This window comes from Cervus elaphus, chromosome 16 (assembly GCF_910594005.1).
Source record: "Cervus elaphus chromosome 16, mCerEla1.1, whole genome shotgun sequence".
In the NCBI taxonomy this organism is placed as follows: domain Eukaryota; kingdom Metazoa; phylum Chordata; class Mammalia; order Artiodactyla; family Cervidae; genus Cervus; species Cervus elaphus.
This window is the reverse complement of record NC_057830.1, coordinates 2,853,593-2,878,128: the sequence shown is the minus strand read 5'-3', so window position 1 is coordinate 2,878,128 and position 24,536 is coordinate 2,853,593. Positions and strand designations below refer to the sequence as shown.

General features: G+C 37.6%; 1 protein-coding gene across 1 annotated transcript in view; it reads right to left on the bottom strand.

The window, feature by feature from the left end:
* MEGF9 (multiple EGF like domains 9) overlaps positions 1 to 24,536 on the bottom strand; it is a 77,010-nt gene that overhangs the window by 9,110 nt on the left and 43,364 nt on the right. Inside the window, exon 3 of the mRNA XM_043927510.1 lies at positions 8,703 to 8,842. Coding sequence (XP_043783445.1) covers positions 8,703 to 8,842 — 140 coding nt within the window. The remainder of the gene's footprint in view (positions 1 to 8,702; positions 8,843 to 24,536) is intronic.

The following is a 24,536-nucleotide window of genomic DNA, read 5'->3' as shown; positions in this document are numbered from 1 at the left end:
GAAATCTAGGAAGACAATAAAGTGTTTACATGCTAAGCTAACTACAGTTCAATGCTAAAACCATCATAAATAATTTTATTTGATTCCTCTTCCTTACTAGAGAAATATTTACAAAAAAGAAGAAACAGAATGAGATTGTGTAATAAAATGATCTGACAACTGGAATAAGATTTGAAAAACTACAAGAATGATTAATATACATACAATTATTAACATACATGTCAAATCTCAATACTTAAGTGATTACAGCAAAGTTCTTTGAAACTTCATGAACTTATTTAGAAAGACATTTAAAAAAATTTGTATATGAACACTTAACTCTTAAATCACATTTGCATGTAAATATCACTTTCAATCATATAATTTTTAAGGTCTAATACTGCCAATGATATATTTCATATATAAAACAAAATAGTATATCCGCATATAGTGATGAACAGTTTAAGTACTGATTTCTTCCCAGATCCTATTACATCCTGATCTCTCTTTAGCTATGTATCTTCGTGACAATAAAAATAGCTGAAAAAATACATACTAGGAAACTGTAGATTCTTGTTGCAAAAATAAAATAATATTAAAGGTCAAAGTGTTCTGCAGTTGGAAAATACAAAACTTGCTTTACATACAAAATCTGTCTACCTGCTCTCCCCATATTAAAAATGTTCAGTGGAAATAATTTTATATATATATATATATATATATATATATATATATATATATATATAATATTTTGCTCCTATGTTATTGGACCTACATGCTTATTATTTTGGGACTTTCTACTATTCTAGAAAAGACCCAAAGCATCTGTCTTTCTGCTTATCACAATACAGTTTCACTTTCCTAAACCATTTATTTTAGAGCATTTTACATTTTCTCCAGGAAAATTTTTTATTTTGATTTGTTTTATGCCATAAGCTGCAATGAGAAGTCAATAAGAAAAAAATAACTCTACATGGTTAGTATGTTATCTCAAAAGTAAGGATGAAAACAAATATAACAATAGAATTCATTGGTTTTTGGAAACTCATCACTCTATATTGTTTAAAAATAACAAGCATCTGGAACACAGCTATAGAAAAACAAAATTAATAAGGACAGATCAAACATAAACACACCAGAATGCTCACTATAGATGTGAGGGGTGGCTGTCATGTAAGTGTTTTTTCCCCTTTAACTTCCAAATGGTTTCTAGTATGCATTTATCACTATTATTTTTACTATCTTAAATTTTTCTGGTAATAAAATTAATACATTGTAAAGTATATCACATGCATATTGTAAAATATTTTAAGAACTCAGTTCAATTCAGTCGCTCAGTCGTGTCCAACTCTTTGACCCCCATGGACTACAGTACGCCAGGTCTCCCTGTCCATCACCAACTCCCAGAGCTTGCTCAGACTCAACTGCATCAAGTCAGTGATGCCATCCAACCATCTCATCCTCTGTCATCCCCTTCTCCTCCCGCCTTCAATCTTTCCCCAAATCAGGGTCTTTTCCAATGAGTCAGTTCTTCACATCAGGTGTCCAAAGTACTGGAGCTTCAGATTCACCATCAGTCCTTCCAATGAATATTCAGGACTGATTTCCTTTAGGATGGACTGGATGGATCTCCTTGCAGTCCATGGGACTCTCAAGAGTCTTCTCCAACACCACAGTTCAAAATCATCAATTCTTCAGCACTCAAATTTCTTTATGATCCAACTCTCACATCCATACATTGCTACTGGAAAAACCATGGCTTTGACTAGACGGACTTTTGTTGGCAAAGTAATGTCTCTGCTTTTTAATACACTGTCTAGGTTGGTCATAGCTTTTCTTCCAAGGAGCAAGTGTCTTTTAATTTCATGGCTAGTCACCATCTGCAGTGATTTTGGAGATGAGAAAAATAAAGTCTGTCATTGTTTCCATTGTTTCTCCATCTATTTGTCATGAAGTGATGGGACTGGGTGCCATGATCTTCGTTTTTTGAATGCTGAGTTTTAGGCCAGCTTTTTTACTCTCCTCTTTCACTTTCATCAAGAGGCTCTTTAGTTCCTCTTTGCTTTCTGTCATAAGGGTGGTGTCATCTGCATATCTGAGGTTACTGGTATTTCTCCTGGCAATTTTGACTCCAGCTTGTGCTTCATCCAGCCTGGCATTTTTCATGATGTACTCTGCATATGTTAAATAAACAGCCTTGACGTACAGCCTTTCCCAATTTGGAACCAGTCCATTGTTCCATGTCCGGTTCTAACTTGCTTCTTGACCTGGATACACATTTCTCAGGAGACAGGTAAGGTGGTCTGGTATTCCCATCTCTTGAAGAATTTTCCCATCTCTTGAAGAAGTTTGTTGTGATCCACACAGTCAAAGACTTAAGCGTGCAACTTAAAGAACATTTCATGTACAAAATTAAAGACTGATTTTTATAATAAAAATAAAGATAACTTTAAAATCCATTTATAGTAGGAACTAATAATATGAATCTGCTTTTCTACCAGCTTACAAATCCTCTTTGGGAGATAACATAGCATAAGAAAAATGATATGTATTTATCATTATCATGTATTTAATGTCAGATATGAGTTCTATGCTCAGCTGAACCTCTTCAACAAAGAGCTTCTCTGAGTGAAATTGAAAGTTTCTCAGTTGTGTCCAACTCTTTGTGACCCCATGGACTATACAGTTCATGGACTGCTCCAGGCCAGAACACTGGAGTGGGTAGCTGTTTCCTTCTCCAGGGGATCTTCCCAACCAAGGGATCAAACCCAGGTCTCTTGCATTGCGGGCGGATTCTTTCCCAGCTGAGCCACCAGGGAAGCCCAAGAATATTGGAGTGGGTAGCCTATCCCTTCTCCAGGGGATCTTCTCGACCCAGGTATTGAACCAGGGTCTCCTGCACTGCGGGTGGATTCTTTACCAGCTGAGCCATCAGGGAAGCTTCTCTGAGTGACCTTCAGCAAACAGCTTCTCTGAGTTTCACTTTTTTAATCTGTCAAATGGAATGATAACTCCCTGCCCAATGATTTAATATAATGTAAATATTTTGGAGGATGAAAAACTACTCCTTTGGATGTAGTGTTTTCTCTTTAAGCTTCAAATTCTTCATCTATAAATTAGGAAAGTTGAACCGGATGAGATCTAAATTCCTTTTAAAACCTGAAATTTGAGAATCTTTCAATTATGATAAATTATATACTATGAGAATTAGCTGAAGTGTAACTTTGTTCATTATGCTTTGCCTGGAACCTCCAAAATATAACAATACTGTATTAAAATTCACATTTTCTTTGCTGAAAGATGGCCAAAGGAGCAAAAATAAATAAATAAATAAAAGGAATGAATGTCTCCTGAGGATGATCTCATGCTCCTTGGCTAAGCATCAAAAAAGTCTGGTGGGGGTAACCAAGAAAATAACTGGTCAAAGAAAAGAATGTAGGATCCCTTTCCAACCAAATTCAGTGACAAAGCTTTGAAAACATAAATCGCCACCTGTAAAAAGCCTTTTCTTTCTTTATTTCACTATCTCTAGTTCACATATAACTTGTCAGAAATGCAGCAAGTTACTTTGCTATTTTTTTAAAAAATGCCTAATCTTCTCTACTGAGCAGAAGGCAAACTTTAACCTGTTAAACAGAAAGAATGACAGCCTAGGCAAACAAGGCAGCGGGTAAGAGAATCACGATAAGGTCCGAGAGAAAGCCAGAGGCCAAGAAAATGCAGTTATGGAAGGCAGTTTGAATTTTATTCGAAGAGGGATGGGAAGCCTTTGGACGGTTTGAGCATGGGAATGACGTGATCCGGTTTTACATTTTTAAAAGATCATTCTGGTTGTTATGTGGAGACTGGACTGGTAGAGAGGAGCTCAGAGGATCAGGACAAGAGAAGGGGCAGAATGATGAGATGCGAGACAGTGAAAACAGTTCAGAGAGGTGACAGTTGCTTAGATAAAGAGGACAGCAATGAAGGTCACGCTGAATGGCAGGCTGAACAGAACTTGCTGATGGATTGGATATTTACAATGTATGTGTTCGTGCTAAGTCGCTTCAGTGGTGTTCACTGCTTTGTGACCCCATGGATTGAAGCTCTCCAGGCGCCTCTGTCCATTCTCCAGGTAAGAATACTGAAGTGGGTTTCCATGCCCTCCTCCAGGGGATCTTCCTGACTCAAGGGATTGAACCCACATCTCTTCTGTCTCCAGCATTGGTAAATAGGTTTTTTTTTTTTACCACTAGTGCCACCTGGGAAGCCCTGGATATTTACAAAAAGAAAAAGCAAATGTGACTCGTGTGGTGCCAGTCACCAAAGGAAGAACACTAGGGGCAAAGTAGGCTTAGCTTATAGAGTCAAATAAAGAGTTGTTTTGGATGCGTTAGGGCTACGATGCCACATAGAGCATTCAAGTGACAATGTCAAGTGCGCTGTTAGAGCTTTGAGAGTAGCGATCAAGGGAGAAATATAAATCTGGTAATCAGAACATTTGCAGATGGCACTTAAATTCAAAGGACTGAATGAGATCATGTAGGGAAAGTATAAATGCAGAAGACAAATGTGTCAAGGCAAACCTCTGAGGCACTCCAGTGCTTATAGCTGAAAAGAAGAAGATCTAGCAGAACTGATCATGAAAAAAAGGGGGAAAAATGGGTGATATCCTCAAGTGAAGAAGGTCGCTGAGTAATGAAGGAGTGGTCAAGCCCGTCAAGCTGCTGAGGTCAAGGTATTCACCATGTGACACTGTGGATACACGAAGGCACCTTTAGTTCTGAAAAAGAAGCATATACTATGATAGCATAAGGGAAGTGAACGTCGCTCAGCTATGTCTGACTCTTTGCGACCCCATGGACTATACAGTCCATGGAATTCTCCAGGCCAGAATACTGGAGTGGGGAGCCTTTCCCTTCTCCAGGGGATCTTCCCAACCCAGGGATCAAACCCAGGTCTCCTGCATTGCAGGCAGATTCTCTACCAGCTGAGCCACAAGGGAAGCCCATGTGAACATAAAGTTTTAGCTCAGAAACAACAGTCCACCCACCTCCATTTTAAGGGAAGTATGTGTTGAAGAAAGAACATCTATAAAAACACAGGAGAACATAAACAAGAAAAAAAATCACCTGAAGAAATCTGTTATTAAAATTTTGAATACTTTCCCTTGAATCTCTCTTTTATATAGAGAAGTGTTGGGTTTTGCTTCTTAGACAGTCTAAATATATGGCACATGTAACTGTATATCCTGCTTCTTTCACTCTCTCACGTTGCTGTCTGACTCTTTGGGACCCCATGGACTGTGGCCCGCCAGGCTCCTCTGTCCATGGAATTCTCCAGGCAAGAATACTGAGTGTGTTGCCATTTCCTTCTCCAGGGGATCTTTCCAACCCAGGGACTGAACCCGAGTCTCTTGCATGACAAGCAGATTCTTTACCACTGAGCCACCTGGGAAGCCCATTTATTGCTGCTTGTAATGAGCCAGGCTCTGTATAAACATACTGCACTGAATCTTTATAACATACCATTAGGCAGTTACTGCTATATTCCAAATTCCTAAGTGAAAAGACTAAGTAATTAGTCCAAGGTAAGTCAAGATTTCATTTTCTGTGCTCGTATAGTGTACTGCCTAGATGATTTGATTTGCTTCATTTTCTGTTGTTAGAAGTAAAGTTGTCTAATTTCTTAGAATTATAACTGTCACTGTGGTGAGCATCTTTGAACATAAAGTTTTTTATGAATTTTTAATTATTTCCTACATATTGATTCTGGGAAAAAGAACTACTTGATCACGGAAGTATTTTTAAGACTTCGGATACATATTGCTTTCTAAAATATTTTTCTCAATATATTTTATCACAAAAAGGTCACTTTAAAAATCTAATTCAATCTAAAATATAAGGCTACACCTTACAGAGATGTATAGATGAGATGAGGGGCGTGGTGGGAGTAAGGACTGTGAAAACGCAGTAAGTGGCCACCAGAGGGCAATCATGTGCACCACCACACTGGGGAAAAAAGTCCAAAATTTGAGACAAAAGGAAAGACTGATTTTCTATTAAACTGGCAGTGTCATATGGAGTATCTATACTCTTTCATGTTAGAGTTTTATTATACTTCCAAACAGAGACATCATTTATTTCTTATTACTGGCCTTTAGAAATCATAAGTATGAAAAGGATTTCTTTTGCCTTAAATTATCTCCTGAGCAAAACCAGGTTGGGATTTACGTGACATTTAAGAGAGCTACCTCACTGCCACGAGGAAAATCAGAAATGAGAACCAGCAGTGTAGACCGCTTCCTGGTACCACAAATTAACTAGGGAGCAATTTAAATCAACTCAACATGATGAGGCGCTTCTGTCATCCAGGACTGAAACTCATCTTTCCTCCGTAAGTTTTCCCATTAATTTGTTCATTCATCCAACAAAAAGTTATTGTAAATACTTACTATGGACTAATTTCCAAGCTAAATGTGTAAAATGGTGAACAAAACTGGTATGAAACTTACAGTGTAGTGAACAAACCATATACGACTCAGTCACAAATAAATACATTATCACAAACTGTGATATGTGCTGTGAAAAAACACAAATGTATATCAGAGTGTATAACTGGGAAAATTGTCATTAAGCTTGGAGCATAAACTGCCTTCTAGTGAAAGTAACATTTAACTGAAGGCCTGAAGGAAGGATACAGTTTAATAAGGCAAAGAGGCCAGGAGTTGGGGTACAGGTTTATTAGAAAGACCATTCCAGGCAGAGGAAAGATTATATGCGAGAACCTTGGGACAGGGGAACATAACATATTTTAGAAATAGAAGCCAGTGTGACTGGATCACGAACAGGAAAGAAAAAGAATAGCACAAGCTAGAACTGGCAAGTAGGCAGGGACTAGATCGTGTAATCAAAAAAATTAACACAATTTCTTCTAAATCAATTTGTTTCTCCATAGACTAGAGGATTAGAATGAAGAATAAGATTTCAACACAGATTTTTTTTCCCAGAGTACTTTCTGTTCAAATATTCTGCTACCTTAATCTCATAAAAACATTTGTTACTCGTCAGACTAGTATGTTCTGATTTTTGTTGTTGGGGGGAGAAAAGATTTCCAAAGAAGCATCTCTAATCCTTACATTTAGGAAAACTGAGGACCAGAGAAGTTAATTGTTTCTAGTTTTTAACAGTTTAACTAAGTTTGCCTAGACACGGTTTTCTTTGCTCCTATACTGCCTAGGGTTTGCTGAGTTGTTTGAATCTGTGAGTTGGTCTCTTTCACTAATTTGGAAAACTCTTGGCCGTTATCTTTTCAGATATTCGCTTCTGTCCCAGTATCTCTTTCCTTTCTTTCTGAGCCTTCAAGTATACTTATGTGAGACCTTCTGGCAGTCTCCCATATGTCTTTTCGGCTCTGCTCTTTCCTTTGCATTTTTTCTCTCTATGCTGTGGTTTGGATATTTCAAACTGAACTGTATTTGAATCTACTAACCTTGTCTTCACTGTATATAATAGTATATAACCTTGTCTTCACAGTACATACTGTAGACTGCTATTAGGTCCATGCAATGAGGTATTAATTTCAGATGTTGTATTTTTCAATTCTAGATTGTTCTTTTGATTATTTTTTTTACTCCAAATCTCTTGAAATTTTGTCTCTTTTCACCTATTTTGTCTGTTTTCTCCTCTATTTTCTTAAAATATTAACTTTAGTTATTCTAAATCCATTTCAGGATAACTCTAATACCTGGGTCATCTGTGGATCTGCTTCCATTGCTTTTCTCTTTATTATTGGCCACAATTTCCTACCTCAGAATTGTCCTGTTTTAGTTGCCAGACACAGTGTACAAAAGAACCACAGATGACTCCTCTTTTCCTGCTAGGCAGATGTAATGAGAGGACCACCCTAATTCAATCAGAAATTGAGATAGGCTGAGGACGAACGGCAATTTTAGTATGAGTCAGTTCACTTATGGCTCATCACTACTTCTTGGGCACAGCCTTCTAAGGCTTTGGATTGAGAACCCAGCAGGTATGTGTCTCCTCAGCCCTGAAAGACTGCAACAGATCCAGAATGTGAGAAATGGATGTGAACCTAAATCCCATGCAATCCACCTTTTGAATCTGGCAATGTCTTCAGAGAGATGGTCATATGTTGTAGCGGGCCCTTTCTTTCTAAAAAGATTTTGTCTCCCAAGCACCATAAGACTGAGGAATTTCTTTCTGCCTTTTGAGCCAGCCTTCCATCTCCTGCACAGTCATTTAATGTCCTGTGGGAAAACTGGCCTTGTATTTAGGGCTCCTCTAGTTTCTAATTCATAATGGAAGCCCCAAATGACTGCCAAAAGTTCTTCTTGTATCTTTCCTCAAGAAGAATCCTTTTACTTGGACCAAGCCCGCTCCTTAGTCTGTGCCCAGAATCAGCAAATGTCCTTGGAAGGAAAATGGCTGGTGAACATCAGCTTACTTAGGAAGAGTTCTACCCTTCCTGGAATTTTAGTTCCTATAGTTTTCATTGCATCCATGGATCGCCAACCAATATGATTTTTGAAATTTATATATATATATATGTATATATACATATATATATATAGTTGTAGAAGGAGTTTGGCTTGCTATGACCTATTACATCCTACTTAGAAGAGAAAGATCCTTATAAACTCTTTGGGAAGAATTAACTCAGAGAAGGACTTCAAAATGAAAAGAACAATGGACTAAGTACATAAAAAAGTAAGGGAAGTGTACCTGTGAGGGCGTCACAAGTGGCAGACCGATTACTGCACTGGCAGGGCAAGCAGCCATTCTTACTAAAGTCGTGATATCCCTCTTGGCATCTATCACATGAAGAACCGGCGACACCCACTTTGCACTGACATTTCCCAGAGCTGCAAATAAAAGCAAAGACAATGAACAAAATAAATCAGTTTGAAGGTTTTGTTGCCTAACATCTCATCATAGATGATCTTAATGCAGAAATAGTGTCAGCTAGATTCCAGTTACTATACATACTGAGTGACTTTTATTTTGAATTAGAAGTTGGGCAGCTTCATGGCTATATTAATTCAATTAGCATGGTAACAACACTAATCATTTCTGACAATTGAATCCTCTGCATTGGGGTAGCTTAGAATCAATGATAAAGGAACCATGGAGATTTCAAGTGCCTGGCCCTCCAACATCTTTGTACTGAAAGCGCCGGGGTAGAGGACTGGCTCTGCTGCTACCTCTCACTCCCAAACTATCCACAGTTGCCCCAGCATCCAAACTGCCCAATCTGGAGAAGAAAAACCACCCAGGTCTCACTCAGTCTAGCTTTTGGCTGAAAAATATAAAAATAAGGACTTTAATGAATGTGCTAGAAACTCACTATGATTTTCTACTTTAGGCCAATGCTGTATTAACACAATTCTGGCAATTAACCGGAATTCACAACTAAGTGAATATGACTGTAATGAGGACCTCTATTCATTTCGGAATTAAACCCAAATAAACATGCTTGATTGTCAACTCCAAAAAAACGACTAAAAATCTAAAGTAAGAAAAATATTTTATTTAGTGTCCCATTTCTTCTTATTAACCTGTTTTCTTTTCTTAGATGCCCACTACATCAGTGATATCATCTCTCTCCAATCAGTGAAACTTAAACCTTTGTTTTAATTTTCAACTCTTCTCTCTCAACTCCATGTTCTTCCAATCACTCATTCAAATTCAACATCCCACCAGTTTTGGTCAGATTTTCTTCCAATTATCTCTTGTTATTTATTGTATAGTCATCTCTCTTAGAATATTTTTCCTCTTCTTCAACTCTTAAAAATTCTCCTACTTTCAGGTTCATCTTTTCCCGTGACTTTTCCCTGACTGGTCAACAGAGATCTTTTGGCCTCCTGACAGAACATTCTCTATACTGTACATTTTATTCCTAATTATGGATTTTTCTACATTCTTTCATATATGTAACTCTCATTAGATTGTTAAAGGCCTAAAGCTAAGGCCGTATCATGCAGCTTTTTTTTAAGTTATCTTCAAGATGTCGAGTCGAACCCAACTGAGCAACTAACACTGTCAAGACAAGCGTGAGCAGAGGAATAGTGTGCTATAGCTGTCTTCATTTCACACATCTTACTCGGTAAGTTTGCAGTGTTCAGGGACCCAATCCTAGCCATCTTGCTATCTTCAGAGTCTAGTATAGGACCTTGCTTGTTGTAGACAATTAATATATGCTTGATAAATAAATGCTCAATAAACAAACTGAGTTTTAGAGTGAAGGACTGGGAGGGAAAAAGAAAGATGAAAAAGGCTGGCACTAATTACTAGGACTCTCAAAACAGCTAAAGTACTTTTCCCTTTTTTCCAACAGTGTGACTCTTCTTTACATGCTCATTCTGGACATCAAATTTTTAGAATTCATATCAATAGAGTTCTGGCACCAGTCATATTGGATGGGAGTCAATATAATGTAGAACTGCATCTCAATATAATTATTTTAGAGACTCAGCTCCTAATAATGAGCCCCTATGGGGATGTTCATTCTACTTCAGGAGCCCAAGCTAAAATTGTTAATACTTACACAGCTCTTACACATGTCAGTTAAAGTAATCCCCTACTGCTTCCCATACTCCTATTTCTGTAATAAAAATAGAAGTTCTAAATTTGAACATTATTGGAACTTTGGGTCGAAATTTGCAGAATAGGACTAAACTTTCAGCTGTGTGGATTCTACTTGTAGTATACAAACCTGAGATTTTTTTTTTTTTTTAAATTGAGACATACCTCTCTGTTTATCAGCATGCCCTGGGCTAAATAATGAAGCTTTTGCCTTCTGTCCTAAAAAATCTATTTTGAGCAGTTATAGTTGAAATTCACTTCTCTCTCCCACTTAACCCATGGTTCTTTGCAATATCCCAGGGTATGCCAAAAAGGAGTAGAAAAATAGTTCTACATGGTATATTTTTAGGGCTTTACTCAAAGCCAGTCAAGAAAGGAAAGAAAGCCATGCTTATGTAAATAATAAATACTTAACATATCTTAAAGCCTTATAACCTGAGAAGTTACCAATCAAACTCTGTATTTCTATCTTAAAGCTGCCTATATATTGGGTTATGCAATTTCTTGACTAACAATTTTACAGAAAATGTAAAATGGAAACATCTGAAAGAAGTGATAATGATGATAAAAACAGTAAGTAATCATTTATTTAGGGCCTATGTCAATAAATATATATTCTTTCTAATCTTCAAAGTAACTCTACAAGGTAGTGGTCATAACTCTCATTTTACTACTGAGGGAATTCAAAGGGTTAAAGTTACTGTCCACACCTAATAAAGGCAGGTTTATTTATACAAACTCAGACTTTCCCACTATGCTACCTACCCTCTCCTCAGTTTAACTCTAAATTTGTACAATAAATTTGCCTGCCAAATAATCTGATACCCACTTGGGTATCAAGCTTCATTCTGTAGATTCCAAGCATCACAATTCACCATTTATTTAGGTTCTGACCCCAGTGAGCTGTTTCTGCCTTGCCTAGAATAAACCCAGTCTCTCTTCTCATTGCCAGTAAGTTTCAGATCTCCCTTAACAAATCTGAGAGTTTTTTCTGTTTGAAGACACTGCAGCCTAGCAAAGTCCCAAGGTTCTCAGAGACACAGCCCAGATTTTGATGTATTTGTTGTTATTCAGTCGCTCAGTCGTATCCGACTCTTTGAGACCCCATGAACTATAGCACATCATTCCCCATTCTTCACTATCTCCCGGAATTTGCTCAAACCCATGTCCATTGCGTCAGTGATACCATCAACCATCTCATCCTGTCACCCCCTTCTCCTCTTGCCCTCAATCTATCCCAGCATCAGGGTCTTTTCTAAGGAGTCAGCTCTTTCCATCAGGTAGCCAAAGTATTGGAACTTCGGCTTCAGCATCAGTCCTTCCAATGAATATTCATGGTTGATTTCCTTTAGGATGGACTGGTTGGATCTCCCTGCTGTCCAAGGGACTCTCAAGAGCCTTCTCCAGCACCACAGTTCGAAAGCATCAATTCTTTGGTGCTCAGCTTTCTTTATGGTCCAACTCTGACATCCATACATGACTAACGGAAAAACCATGGCTTTGACTACACAGACCTTTGTCAGCAAAGTAATGTCTCTGCTTTGCAACACACTATCTTGGTTTGTCATAGCTTTTCTTCCAAGGAGGAAGCATCTTTTAATTTCATGGCTGTAGCCAGCGTCCACAGTGATTTTAGTTAATCTTAATTGAAGTCTGTATCGATCATACTAGAGAAGATGATTATTCTTTTTAAAACTGCCACAGAAATTTACATTTCCAAGAATGTCTCTCAAGTAACTCTGAGAAAAAGAAAACAACTGGGGAAAAAACCCTACCTATATACATATATACAGTCTTACACAAGAATACCCTGAGGTACTTAAAGATCTAGCAAAGTAAACCTGTATTCATCAAATATGAAGTTCAGGATTATCTTATGACTCAACAAGAAGGAACCAGTCAACTGCTAAGTCTCACTATACTGTCAGAAAATTATAAAGGATATAATGTACTTTTTGGAGATTGGCTAACAATACTTCATTAGCCAGTTTCCAAGCCTTTAAAAATGTTAATCAAAATATGTTTACTCCCCATTTCTCTATAGATATTAGATTATTTGGTAAAGAGAAGGATAAACAGCTACTTAATGACAGTGTCTGCCCAATACACCGTCTCTAAGAAAAAGGTATTACCTTGGAATACCCAATCACCTAATAATATCTCATAAGCATAATATAGCCAATGTTCCCAAAGTAGTTGCTATTCCTATAAGTGAACTTTCCCTTCATAATTCTGCTCTAGGCACTCAGAAGACTGATTTAAGCAGGCATCTTTCTCCCTGGAGAATATGCTCCTCAGTTCTTGACCTTTTTTTAAAAAAAGTGACTTTATGAATCTTGATAAGGCAATTGACTAGTCTAGATATCATGCCTCACTTTTCTTGGGTAGATTTTAAAACAAGAGAGGAGGTGCTTTTTTCTCTCTCTTTTTAAAAAATGAAGTAGGGAAATTTGGTTGTAAGCCTGCAACTAGTAGTGCCTTTCCATCATGTTACTCATGGCCCATGGCCAACTTCTGCATGTATAAGAATTAAATCACTCAGCAAATATAAAGCTTTCCCTGTATGACTTCTTTTATAGAATAAAGCCTTTACAACACCCCCTTTCATGGTCTCCCTCTGTTAAAGACTGTTGAATGCTTTTTGAAGCAAAGGTCAATGATATAAATGCAATGAAATTTTGAAAAAAGCAAAAGCAAAAAAAAAAAGCCTGTTAATAGATCACTTATGCTTATCCACAGATTTAAAATGAAGGAAACAGACTCACATCTTCATATCTGGAGAATAAGGGCACAGAACTGGATTTTGAAAAGTTAGAAATCTACACTACTGACATCAACTAACCAAGAATTTAAGATGGAATTTCCTCATCTGGCATCACTTTTATAGACATGAGTTACTTGCTAGTAAAGAACTAATTGGGGTTTCTCAAGTGGTGCTAGTGGTAAAGAACCCGCGGACCAAAGTAGGAGACGTAAGAGACATGGGTTTGAATCTTGGGTCAGGAAGATCCCCTGGAGGAGGAAATGGCAACGCAATCCAGTATTCTTGTCTGGAGAATTCCACGGACAGAGGCGCCTGGCAGGCTACAGTCCCCAGGGATGCAGAGTCAGACACGACTAAAGCAACTTAGCACCACAGCACAAAGAACTAATGAAGAATGGATAGCTGTATCAGAAAGGTGAACATGGAATCATTCATAAAGGAAGCAGAAACACTGCGGAACTAAGTTATACTAAGTATTATTAAGTATATACTGTGCATTCTTAAATTATCCCAGACAGGATGATCAGATTTTCTTATGGTATCAGTGCTTAGCATAGATTTTCTCACATTCACAGGTGTGAACAACTATTATAAACACTGAAAAAAATCTCTCTCAAAATGTAAACAAAGAATGCATTTTCTGACATGAAGTGATTCATTTTTCAAAAGAAAATTCAAAGATGTATCATCTCAAGATATAGTACATATTTATGTCACACAAGCACTAGCCAAAATATCATTTTAAGGGTTCTGTTTTGTTTAAGAGGAGTGGGTGGAGAATCTTCAGAATTTCCATTATTTTACTAGGGTAGGAAGGGTGGGACACAGGAAGGGAGGTATCAGAGTCTATGGAAAATTCATAGCCTGAGGAGACACAGAGAGCTTGGTTCAAATTCCAGCTCTGCTAGTAACTAGCCATGACTGAGTACTTATTTCTGTCTTGGATTCAGTATTCTCATTTGTAAGATGAAGATAATTAGACCAACCTCTGTAGAGTTATTGTTAGGGTTAAAGATCACAGATGCAGGGTACTTAGCCCAGTGTTTGGCACATAATCAGTACTTAAAAAAATGAAAGAATGATGAAGATGAAGACAATGGGTCCTAAATCTTTAATTTTTTTCTGTGAATTGTAAAGAGAATCAGTGAGAATCTCGAGTAGGCAAAGACAGACAAGTTTATTTACTTTTAAAATTCTGTTAACAAACCTAGAAAAATGGCAAGACTTTATGGGGTAACTACTAGTTTGGAGCCAAAATGTGGCTCGGAAAAGAGAGAACATTATGAACACATGGTAGAAACGGTTTTTGGAAAGAAAATTTAAAAATTGAGAATCAGCAAAATCCTATATTAAGTGGGACCAAAGCCAGAGAGACCTGATATGCTTTGTTACCAGCCAGCTAAATTGATCTAATTTTTTCTAAATTGCCAAATGTCTTGATGTTTTTTATATTATCAAAAACATTATCTGTTTTCTTCTTAAGATTTATAAGTTATAACTTACATGATGGCATATCTTTAGATACCACATTATCAATAAACAGTTATAGAGTCACTATAAAGATATAGTTCTAATTAGGGAAAATTAATTTATGCAGAAGCCTTGCTTTTTCTCCTTCCTCCTTTTTCAAACAGCTTACATGTTGGCACTCTGACAAGGAAAGAACAAGAAACAGAGACAGATAAATAATTAAATGTATTAATTTTCTTCTTCTGCCTCTTTCAGTAACTAAAAGCCACTTAGTTTAGAAAGAGACTTAAACTGTTAGCCAAAATAGAATCTGAAATTAAGAGGAAATTTCATACTGTAAGCTCTCCCAATATATTAAAAGTAGTATTAAAGGGCAGCTCGTGAAAGTTTTTCTAACCAGAAGCAGCTTCCACATGGGAAAATAAACAAAACAAAAAGTTATTAACAATCCTTAATTTCATGTTCGAGTCATGGTTTGTAAAGGTAATCAAAAAACAGTTTCTCCTTTTTATGAAAGAAGTTCAATAATTTGGAAAAAGAGCATTTGCATTTAGTGTTCCTGTGTCTTTCTACAATCATGGAAAAGACTATTATGCAATGACCAAAGCTTCTTCTCTGGAAGAAAGAAAAAAGATAGCTTTATTGTGGAAAACATTGGGCTATTATGCTAAACATTCCTTGTTTTTTTGAGGGCAAATAGTCTAAAATATGTTTAGAGGAAATTCATATTCAGGCAGAAATTCTTAATACTCAAAAAAGGCATTGCCTAAGTGTAAAAATATTTCTGATAGCTGATCTTACCAAAATCAAATTTAAAAGTTTATTTGAAAAGTCAGAAGTAAAACTTAATGGCAAAAAAAATAAAAGTATCATATTTCCAGAGCCACAACTTGGGAAAGCAAACTTAATCTAAGAAAGTTATTTCTTATTTCCTTCATTTTTTTAAAATGGAAGAAATACAGCCATAGGAATTCTCAAACCCACACAATCACTCCATTATTTGATAGAGATTTCTGCATTTCAAAAGCCATTTTGAAAAGGGAAAAAGCATGAAGTCCCAGTGTCATGTTCTTGAAAAGCTTATGCTTCTCACATATGTTAACATTTGTAGTCTTTTGTAACCATTATAAAAGGTTTGCTTAGTAAAAGGACAATTATTAATACTTAGTTTGTGTACACGCTGTGTTCTAAAAATTAACTTGTAGTTCTTAGAATTTAGAACTCATTTTCTCACAGAAATGACAGCAGAAGTGGTGGTTTAGTTTCCAGATGAGCAAACATAAACCTGTTTAACTTAAAATGTTGATATTAACAGTACTGAGGACCAAGTCCTTTATACATAACTAAGCCTTTGAGTTCTGAACCCTCTAAGGAGTGGAGTGGTCAGGGGACAATATGAATCTTCATTCCTACTGTAGGGCTATTAATAAAGTGCATAGAGCAACATTTATCTATGCATCACTTAATTTTGTTCTCACAATATGACGCTCATTAGCCTCAGTTTTGTCAGTTTCTTGCTGTTTGATTATTGGGCAAGTTAAATTTCCACATCTGAAAAATAAGAATAATAATCCTTGTTTCAAAAATTGTCTCAGTTTACGTATTTAAGTGTCTTCCAAATTGTAGTAGCTCCTTATATAGTAAAATAATAATATTCTCAACACTCCCAATTGTTAGAAAATAGTAATGTGAATGACTCAATTTTCAAGGTCACACAGCCAGAAGGTAATCAGAATTAGAGCCTAAGTCTTCTGCCTACAAATACAATATTTTTCTCTTTTTCTCCTATATTCTAGGTTACTTCTATGTACATATGAAAGCAATTCAGAAAGATTTAATGTGCTCATCTTCATAGACTTGAAAAACTCCTAGAAGAAGCTTTCTATGTTGATCTTCTGCTGGCTCAATCATCAGTCATTTAAATATCTCCTAAATTGAATGAGACTTTAAAATAACTGCCCAAGATATGAGACATTGCTTCCAATCTGTCTCAGTATGATTCCAAGATTTGGGAGCAATAGTTTCCTACTTGTATCTAGCACTATTTGCAAATGCCCTTATTTCAGCCAGTTTCCTTGCAAAGCTTTCTTTTTACCCCCTAGCAAGTTTACTGATATAACTTTGGGAAGCTCTTCAATTTTTATTTTTAAATTATTAAATTTTTTATTCATTCAAAAGTAGACAAATTTAAAGATAATACAACTTAAAGAACAATACATTCAAAACTTTGATATCCACTAGGGAGACATTTGAAGCCCCTGATGTAGCCTTCCTCAACTGCATGTCCTTCTCTTGTGCCAGAAGCAATGAAGTTTTAATCATTCTTTAGCTTTTTAAGAGTTTTAACATCTCTGTGAGTGTGTGCGTGCTAAGTCACTTCAGTTGTGTCTGTCTCTTTGTGACCCTTTGGACTGTAGCCCACCAGGCTCCTCTGTCCATGGGATTCTCCAGGCAAGAATACTGGAGTGGGTTGCCATGTCCTCCTCCATGGGATCTTCCTGACCCAGGGATTGAACCCACATCTCTTATGTCTCCTGTATTGGCAGGCAGGTTCTTTACCACTAGGGCCATCTGGGAAACCCTTACCATCTCTGTATGTATTAATAAATCATTTATAACATAGGTTTGCCTGCTCTTAAACTTTGTTAATGAAAATAATTAAGTACTCTTCAATTCACTTTTTTCTTGATCCATAGAATATTATGTTTTGAAATTCATCACAGTAAATTGGTATAGCTATAGTCATTCATTTTTCTCTGCTGTACTGTATTTCATCACATAAATATAATCCTATTTATTTATTCATACTTCTAAACACATGGGCTGTTTTCATTTGTTATTATGGATACCAAAGGCTTCTGTGCAACTTCTTATATGCCCCTTCTGGTACACATGAGCATGCATTTCTCTAGCGTACTTAACAAGGAATGGTACTGCAAGGTCATTGAGTTTGTGCATGATCATCTTTACTAGGCAATACCTGATTTCCAAAAATAAGTACTAGCTCTCAACAAAAATGCTATTTTGCTTAACCTCAATATTCTGACTCTGCTAAAAGGGCCTCTTTAATGGACACAGTTCTCATAGAAACAAAGAACAGAGGCTAGAATGCCTTCTGGTTTTCTCCCACATATAAGTTGATATTAGGTTTTAGGGGGCAATATTGTCCACTAGATCAATAGTGCTCAAATCTAAGCATGCATCTGGAAGACTGCTCGGACCTATCCCAGAATTTTGGATTCAATGGGTCTAGGGTTGGCCCCAGGAATTTTCATTTCTAATTCCTAGGTTATGCAGATACTGGTCTGGAAACCTGACTTAGAGGACCCCTGTACTAGATTAATAAGATTATTCTTATTTTACTACCTATTAATACTTTTAATACTCCTAGCCCTGACTGGTAAAGCTACTTAATTTCCACTTCAAGGCTTAGTGCTGAACCCTTTATTTGGTATCATTTCCGACATAAGCAATCAATCTCTGTGATTTGTCTGTCATTAAATTCCATTTGCTCACTGGTTCACTGAACCTCAGTCCCCTATGTTCTCAATGACTGAATTACAGATGAATTACTGAATCACGATGAATTACAACTAATTTCTCAAAGCCTGGCTCCTGGTCCTAGTTGCTCTGTCTGCCTACTTTTCATCTCAATGACTAGGTCCATGACACTTGTTTTCAGATCTCCAACATGTCAAATGCCTGCCAGCAAGTCAGGTAGACACAGCTTTGATATTCATTAATGTGCTAATTTCTGCCTTTCAAATGAGTCTCTATAGATATGGATTCTCTACAGATACTCTCATTATTTCAAATTGTCTCCTTCTCTGCAATATCTGGGCTTCCCAGGCGGCTCAGTGGTAAAGAATCAGCCTGCCAATGCAGGAGACATAGGAGATGTGAGTTTGATCCCTGGGTCAGAAAGATCCCCTGGAGTAGGAAATGGCAGCCTGCTTTAGTGTTCTTGCCTGGGAAATTCCATGGACAGAGGATCCTGGTGGGCTACAGTCCATGGGATCTCAAAGAGTCAGACAGGGCGGCGTGACTGAGCACACACGAACGCATGAAATATTTATCTTCAGAGTGCCCAGATGTGACTTCTATTAATAGACTTATGTCTCTGTGGGCCGGTTCCTAGGTGGATGAGTCATGCTAACCCACACCCAGATCTGCACTTTTACTGAGACACTGCCATATCTAATCTTGCTTATTCTACTTTAGGGTACATTTCTATACAGTGGGGAAAGCCTTGAAAATAGATAGACCTAGACTCAAATCTAAGCTCTGCCACTTATTAGTTATGCCCTATGGCTGAGAAACAGCCTCTAAGAGCTAGATAGCTAAACTGTTCTGAGAAATCAGAGACATTATATGTGTAAAACCAAGCAAAGAGGTTTAACAGTGTTCATTAGGTGTTCATTTCCTTCTGATCCTCCTACTGAATTATGTAATTTCCTTAGGCGAACAGCTTAGTCAAGAAAGCTAAAACTATTTCCCTGCAAAAACCTTTCAAACATCTATAGTATCTGTTTTATTGGATATCCTATTTAACTGTAGAACTTTTTAAAAAAAATCAACTCAAGACCAAGAAAAATAAAAATTAAAGAGATGGCGTTGTAGGGTAGTGTATGTGTTAGGAATGGGCAGAAGAGATGACGGGATTCTGTTATGGATAACATAAGCCACATTTTCATCCCTGCTTTTGGCAGTGGGAGAAGAATGCCTATGTTCTTCCTGTAGAGTGTTCAGAAAACGTCTTAAACTTGATGGTATCTCAGGTCTCTTTGAGAATCTACTGAACGTTGCAGATCTTCTCCACAGAAGAACACCCATATCACCACTGCATTTTGTTTTTTGTTTTTTTTTTTTTTCACCACTGCATTTTGTGTACTTCCCCTTCTTAGGTTAAGAACTCCTGACTAAACCCAGAACTGCACACCATGGAAGTTTAATGCAACAGAAAGAACATGGGATACGGTGTCGGAAGACCCTGAAATGACTCCTTCTCACTCTGGTAATTAATAGATATCCAGCTTTGGGCTTCTCTTGGAACTTTCAAATACTACTTTTCATCTATAATTTGGGGGATAATAATTGTTACCTACCCCTCAGGGTTGTTGTTAGAATGAAATGAGAAAATGTACAAGAGAAAAGAATACTATTGTTTGCAAATGACTTTATTCCCCAGAAACCTACTAAGTTTATTAACACAGGAAGAAACTCGAAAATCTCAAATTATTGAAATTCATGGAATATATCATACCAGAGAATTAACTTAATAAATAAAAAATCATGATAGTGACTTTAATAATAATGAAATTTTTATGGGAATAATTTTAAACTAGTCCCATACACTTTGAATGTCAAAATAATCATGGCTGAAGCACTCACACTCCTCTTTAAAGGAAATCTACAGAGACTTCAAGTCCACATCTCTCTCTGAGATTGAGGAATTTAGATATTTTGAGTGGAAATCAAATCCAAAGAGAAAAAAAAATGAGTAGTCCCATGTTTCTCTCTACCCTATAGGAAACATATTTCCTGCTATGAAAAAAAAAAAAGAAAGATCTGAGATGGAAAAAGTCACGCTGATTTAATTTTCCTTCAAGGGACATAGGAAGACAAGCCTCCTCTTTGGGAAAAAGTGTCCTTCTATTTCAGCCCAAGTCTATTAGGAAGTTCTTTTAAAAACTTTAGAGAAAAAAGATATTTAAAACATTAAAATAGGCTATGAATTTGATTGTATATTCTAACCAGAAGGTCATACATCTAAAATGGCAGATTTTCACAATAAGTTTATTTCCTTATCCTGATTCTTCTTCTGAACCTAAAGGCTAAGAATTGTCACCAGGACCAGTTCTTCCCTCATGATAAGACAGTAATACTATCCATATTCCCTTGATGGACTGTTTCAAATAACTATTCTATTAACTTTTTATTTTGAAATAATAATAAAGAAAAGTTGTAAAGGTAGTACAGAGGGCTCTCATGTACTATTTATCCTCATGTGAATTTCTCATATAACCATGGTATATTCATAAAAACTGAAAAATAGCATCACTGTATCACTACTAACTATAGATTTTGTCAGATTCTTCTAATTTTTATGCCAAGGTTCTTTTTCTGTTCCAGGGTCCAATCCAGGATATCACCTTACATTTGCTCATCTCCCTGGCCTCTTCCAGTCTGATAGTTTCTTGGTCTTTCCTTGTCTTTTACTACCTTGAAGCTTTTGAAGAGTACTGGTCAGGTATTTTGTAAAATGTCCCTCAGTTTGGATTTGTCTGTTGTCTTGTCAGCATTAGACTGAAGTTATGAATTTGGGGTAAGGATATCACAGAGGCAACATGCCCTCCTCATTTTATCATATCAGGGAGGACAGGATACTCACATGACTTACTACTAATAATGTTATCTTTACCACTCAAATGATAACTTTTCATGCTAGGAGTCTGTGTCTACAGTAGCTAACCCCAGGACAGTTATCATGCTTATTTGGGAAAGAAGCAGAGGCTCAGCCATTCAGCTAGCCAGCCCCTGGCTATAGCTGTACTGACGGCAGCACAGGCAGACAGGTGCTGGTTGGAGCCCTTTTCTGACACTCACTGGTCGCCTGTTAGGGGGCAAATCAACTCTCAGTGTCTTCATCTGTAAAATGAGAATAACTCCACTTCAGTCAGTTGTTATTTATCCTTACAAGACAGTACATATAAAGCACTTAGCTTGGCACATAGTAAACTGTCAATAAATGTTAATGCTGTACATTCTGGGGCTGATGGTGGTAGTAATCATGTGACTCGGTGGTAGAAGAATCTGCCTGCCAATGTAGGAGATGCAGGTTCAATCCCTGGGTTAGAAAGATCCCCTGGAGTAGGAAATGGCAACCCACTTCAATATTCTTAATTGGGAAATTCCATGGACAGAGGAACCTGGTGGGCTCGTACAGTCCATGGGGTCGCAAAGAGTTAGACCCAACGGAGCGACTGAACAACAATAATGTCAGTAGTATTTTCCAAGTTGTGTTGTGTGCTAGTTTCATCTCAGAAGTCAAAGTATGGCCCAGAAAACTGCTACGTGTTTATAATATTTTTTAAACTTTTTAAGTGTAGTAAAATGTCCTATCAGAGAGATGTTGAACTAGAGATTAAATACGTGGATTTTTTTCTTTTTTGCAAGAGAAGTTTGCAACTGCTTTGCCATTTGGGCAGAAGTTATTTGCTTGAAAATAATCTTTGACCAGATCCTACTGGTGGGAGCAGAATCATTTAAGTACGGTTCCCTTAGTAAGTTTAGAGTGAACAAGTCCCACTGTCTGAGAGAGGTGTTTAACAAGACCTTTTGTGCTGGGGAAGGAGGGAGGTTTGGGATTTGTCAGGGAAAAGATGTTACAAAATGTCCTCAACCAGTACTCTTAGAACTGGCTTGTACACTGGATGGAACTGCACATATAGACTAAAGGTGTCAACTGTTAAATTTCTGTAACTTTAGAGCCCCAGTTTAGAGCATCGTTGAAGGAACTTGGAACCAAGGGAGTGGGTTCATCTTCCCTCAGAGAACTGTTGTTGCCAATTCTCCTGGACCAGGAAAATCAAGCCCCAGTAGTGACCAAGCATCACTGATCACGTCAGGTTGTGCAGGGCTAGGCCTCAACCCCCAAATTCAATATATGAGTGAGAAACAACGTCAGTGAACTGATCAGAATCACATCCCCCTGATACTCAGCATTAGAGGAAGACTAACTCCTCGAGCTACTGGAAAGTTAGTCATTAACTGTTGGGGAACGGACTGACTCAAAAAGAGGGTTTGTGCTACTGAGGCATATGAGTGTCAAAGTAATTAACTGGAAAAATAAAAGAGGTATGTCTACATTTGAACCCTGTTTGTGGAAAGCTTGTCAGTTATATAAGCGCTCAACTTCCCTGTATCTATTATATTTGCTACTGCCACAGGGCTCTCTATAAGGATGAATAGTTTTTAAAAATCTTCAAAGGTAAAGGGCCCTTGGATTTATTTTCAGCAACACAGAAAGAACATGGGTATGGGGACACTGCTTGACACTCAGCAGCAGGGCTTATGGGGAATAAAAACCCCAGGGGATACAGCGGGTGGTGGCAGCCATGGAGGCCGAGGAAAGCAGATTCAACTCCTGCTGCTGGCAACAAAGGAAGAACCGCAAGCTCACGGCGAGGGTATGGGCCAAAGAAGGAACCCTGGGACTGAGCAATTCCCTAAATTCAACCTAGAAACACAAACTGCCTTTCGATTTGCGTACATGCATTAGAGCAAAAAATCATAAGCTTTCTAGACAGCTCTGCACAGAAACATCGCTCTCCTTGGGCAGATCACCCTTCTCACTACTTTCCTTCCTCTCGGCAGTCGCCCCGGTCTCCCCAGCTTTCACTCTGCCCTGGCTCTCCACCTGCTTATATCCACCCATTCTACCACCGCTGGCAGGCAGGGCTGATCTTTCATTTGCTTGAAAAGTGCTTTGTGAATGAATTCCAAATCTGCGCCTGGCCCGTCTGGGACCTGACCCCAGCAGGGCTTACCAGATGTACCTCTTCTGCCCCACCCCCCTCAGTTTACGTCCTGTGTAAGCACATCTCTGAGGTGTTAATCTTGCTGCTTCCGGCTCTGTAGCATTCTTTTGCACCTTTTCCACTTCCATATGTCTAAATCCTTTCCTTCCTTCAAAACTGAGGTCAAAAACTATCTCCTCGATGAAATCATCTCTGATTTTTCCAGCTATAAGTGACATCTCCCAGTTTCTTAATCTCCTTAACATTTTCTCTTTCTATTTTATGATGTGGGCCAGTTTTTACTTTGTACTATAATTATATATTTGTGGTTGTTGTTTAGTTGATAAGTTGTGTCCGACTCTTTGAGACCCCATGGACTGTAACCTGCCAGGTTCCTCTGTCCATGGGATTCTCCAGGCAAGAGTATTGGAGTGGGTTGCCATTTCCTTCTCCAGGGTATCTTCCCAACCCAGGGACTGAACCTGCGTCTCTTGAGTCTCCGGCCTCGGCAGGCAGAGTCTTACCACTGAGCCACCAGGGAAGCCTGTTTCTTTATAACCTTACCAGGCCAGAAGCTCCTTTTGTTTTCCCATTGTCTTATTTACTTCCCACAAGGTCTATTAAAGTACCCTGTACATAATTTGTTAAACAAATACACACTTTGGTACCAAATACAAATAAATTTGTTAAACAAATAAATACTTTGGTACCAAATGGTTCACACATTTATATGAACTTGATTATTTGCATTAATATTATTAGCATATATATATAACTATAGATTTGGAGGAGTTTCTCAGAAGAAGCAAAATAATAGTCTGAGTATTATAAATAATAAAACTTATATTTTTTTCTTTAAAAAATTTCCAACTGACCTAAAAGTGACTTAATAAAATGAAACAAGTAGTAGAGTCTGCAATACGGTTTAGGGAAAACTACACGTTTGATCAACAGCAACTGCATCAATTCACTGTGACATGTTATGTTAATGTTCACAGGGTCACCTATAGCTGGGAGGAAAAAGCTTTTTTTTTTTTTTGCTTTTCCCCCCCATTTGTTTGACTACAGATGATATCTAGTTAATAATTAGAAGACCAGGAGGGCAGACCGTGCTCTGTATTGAAAGGAGGATTTAAGACAAAAACGCCCTGAATGACACAGAGCTTTGCAAACTGTAACAGACGTGCATTATTTACACTAAAACCCCAATGCACTCGGTGC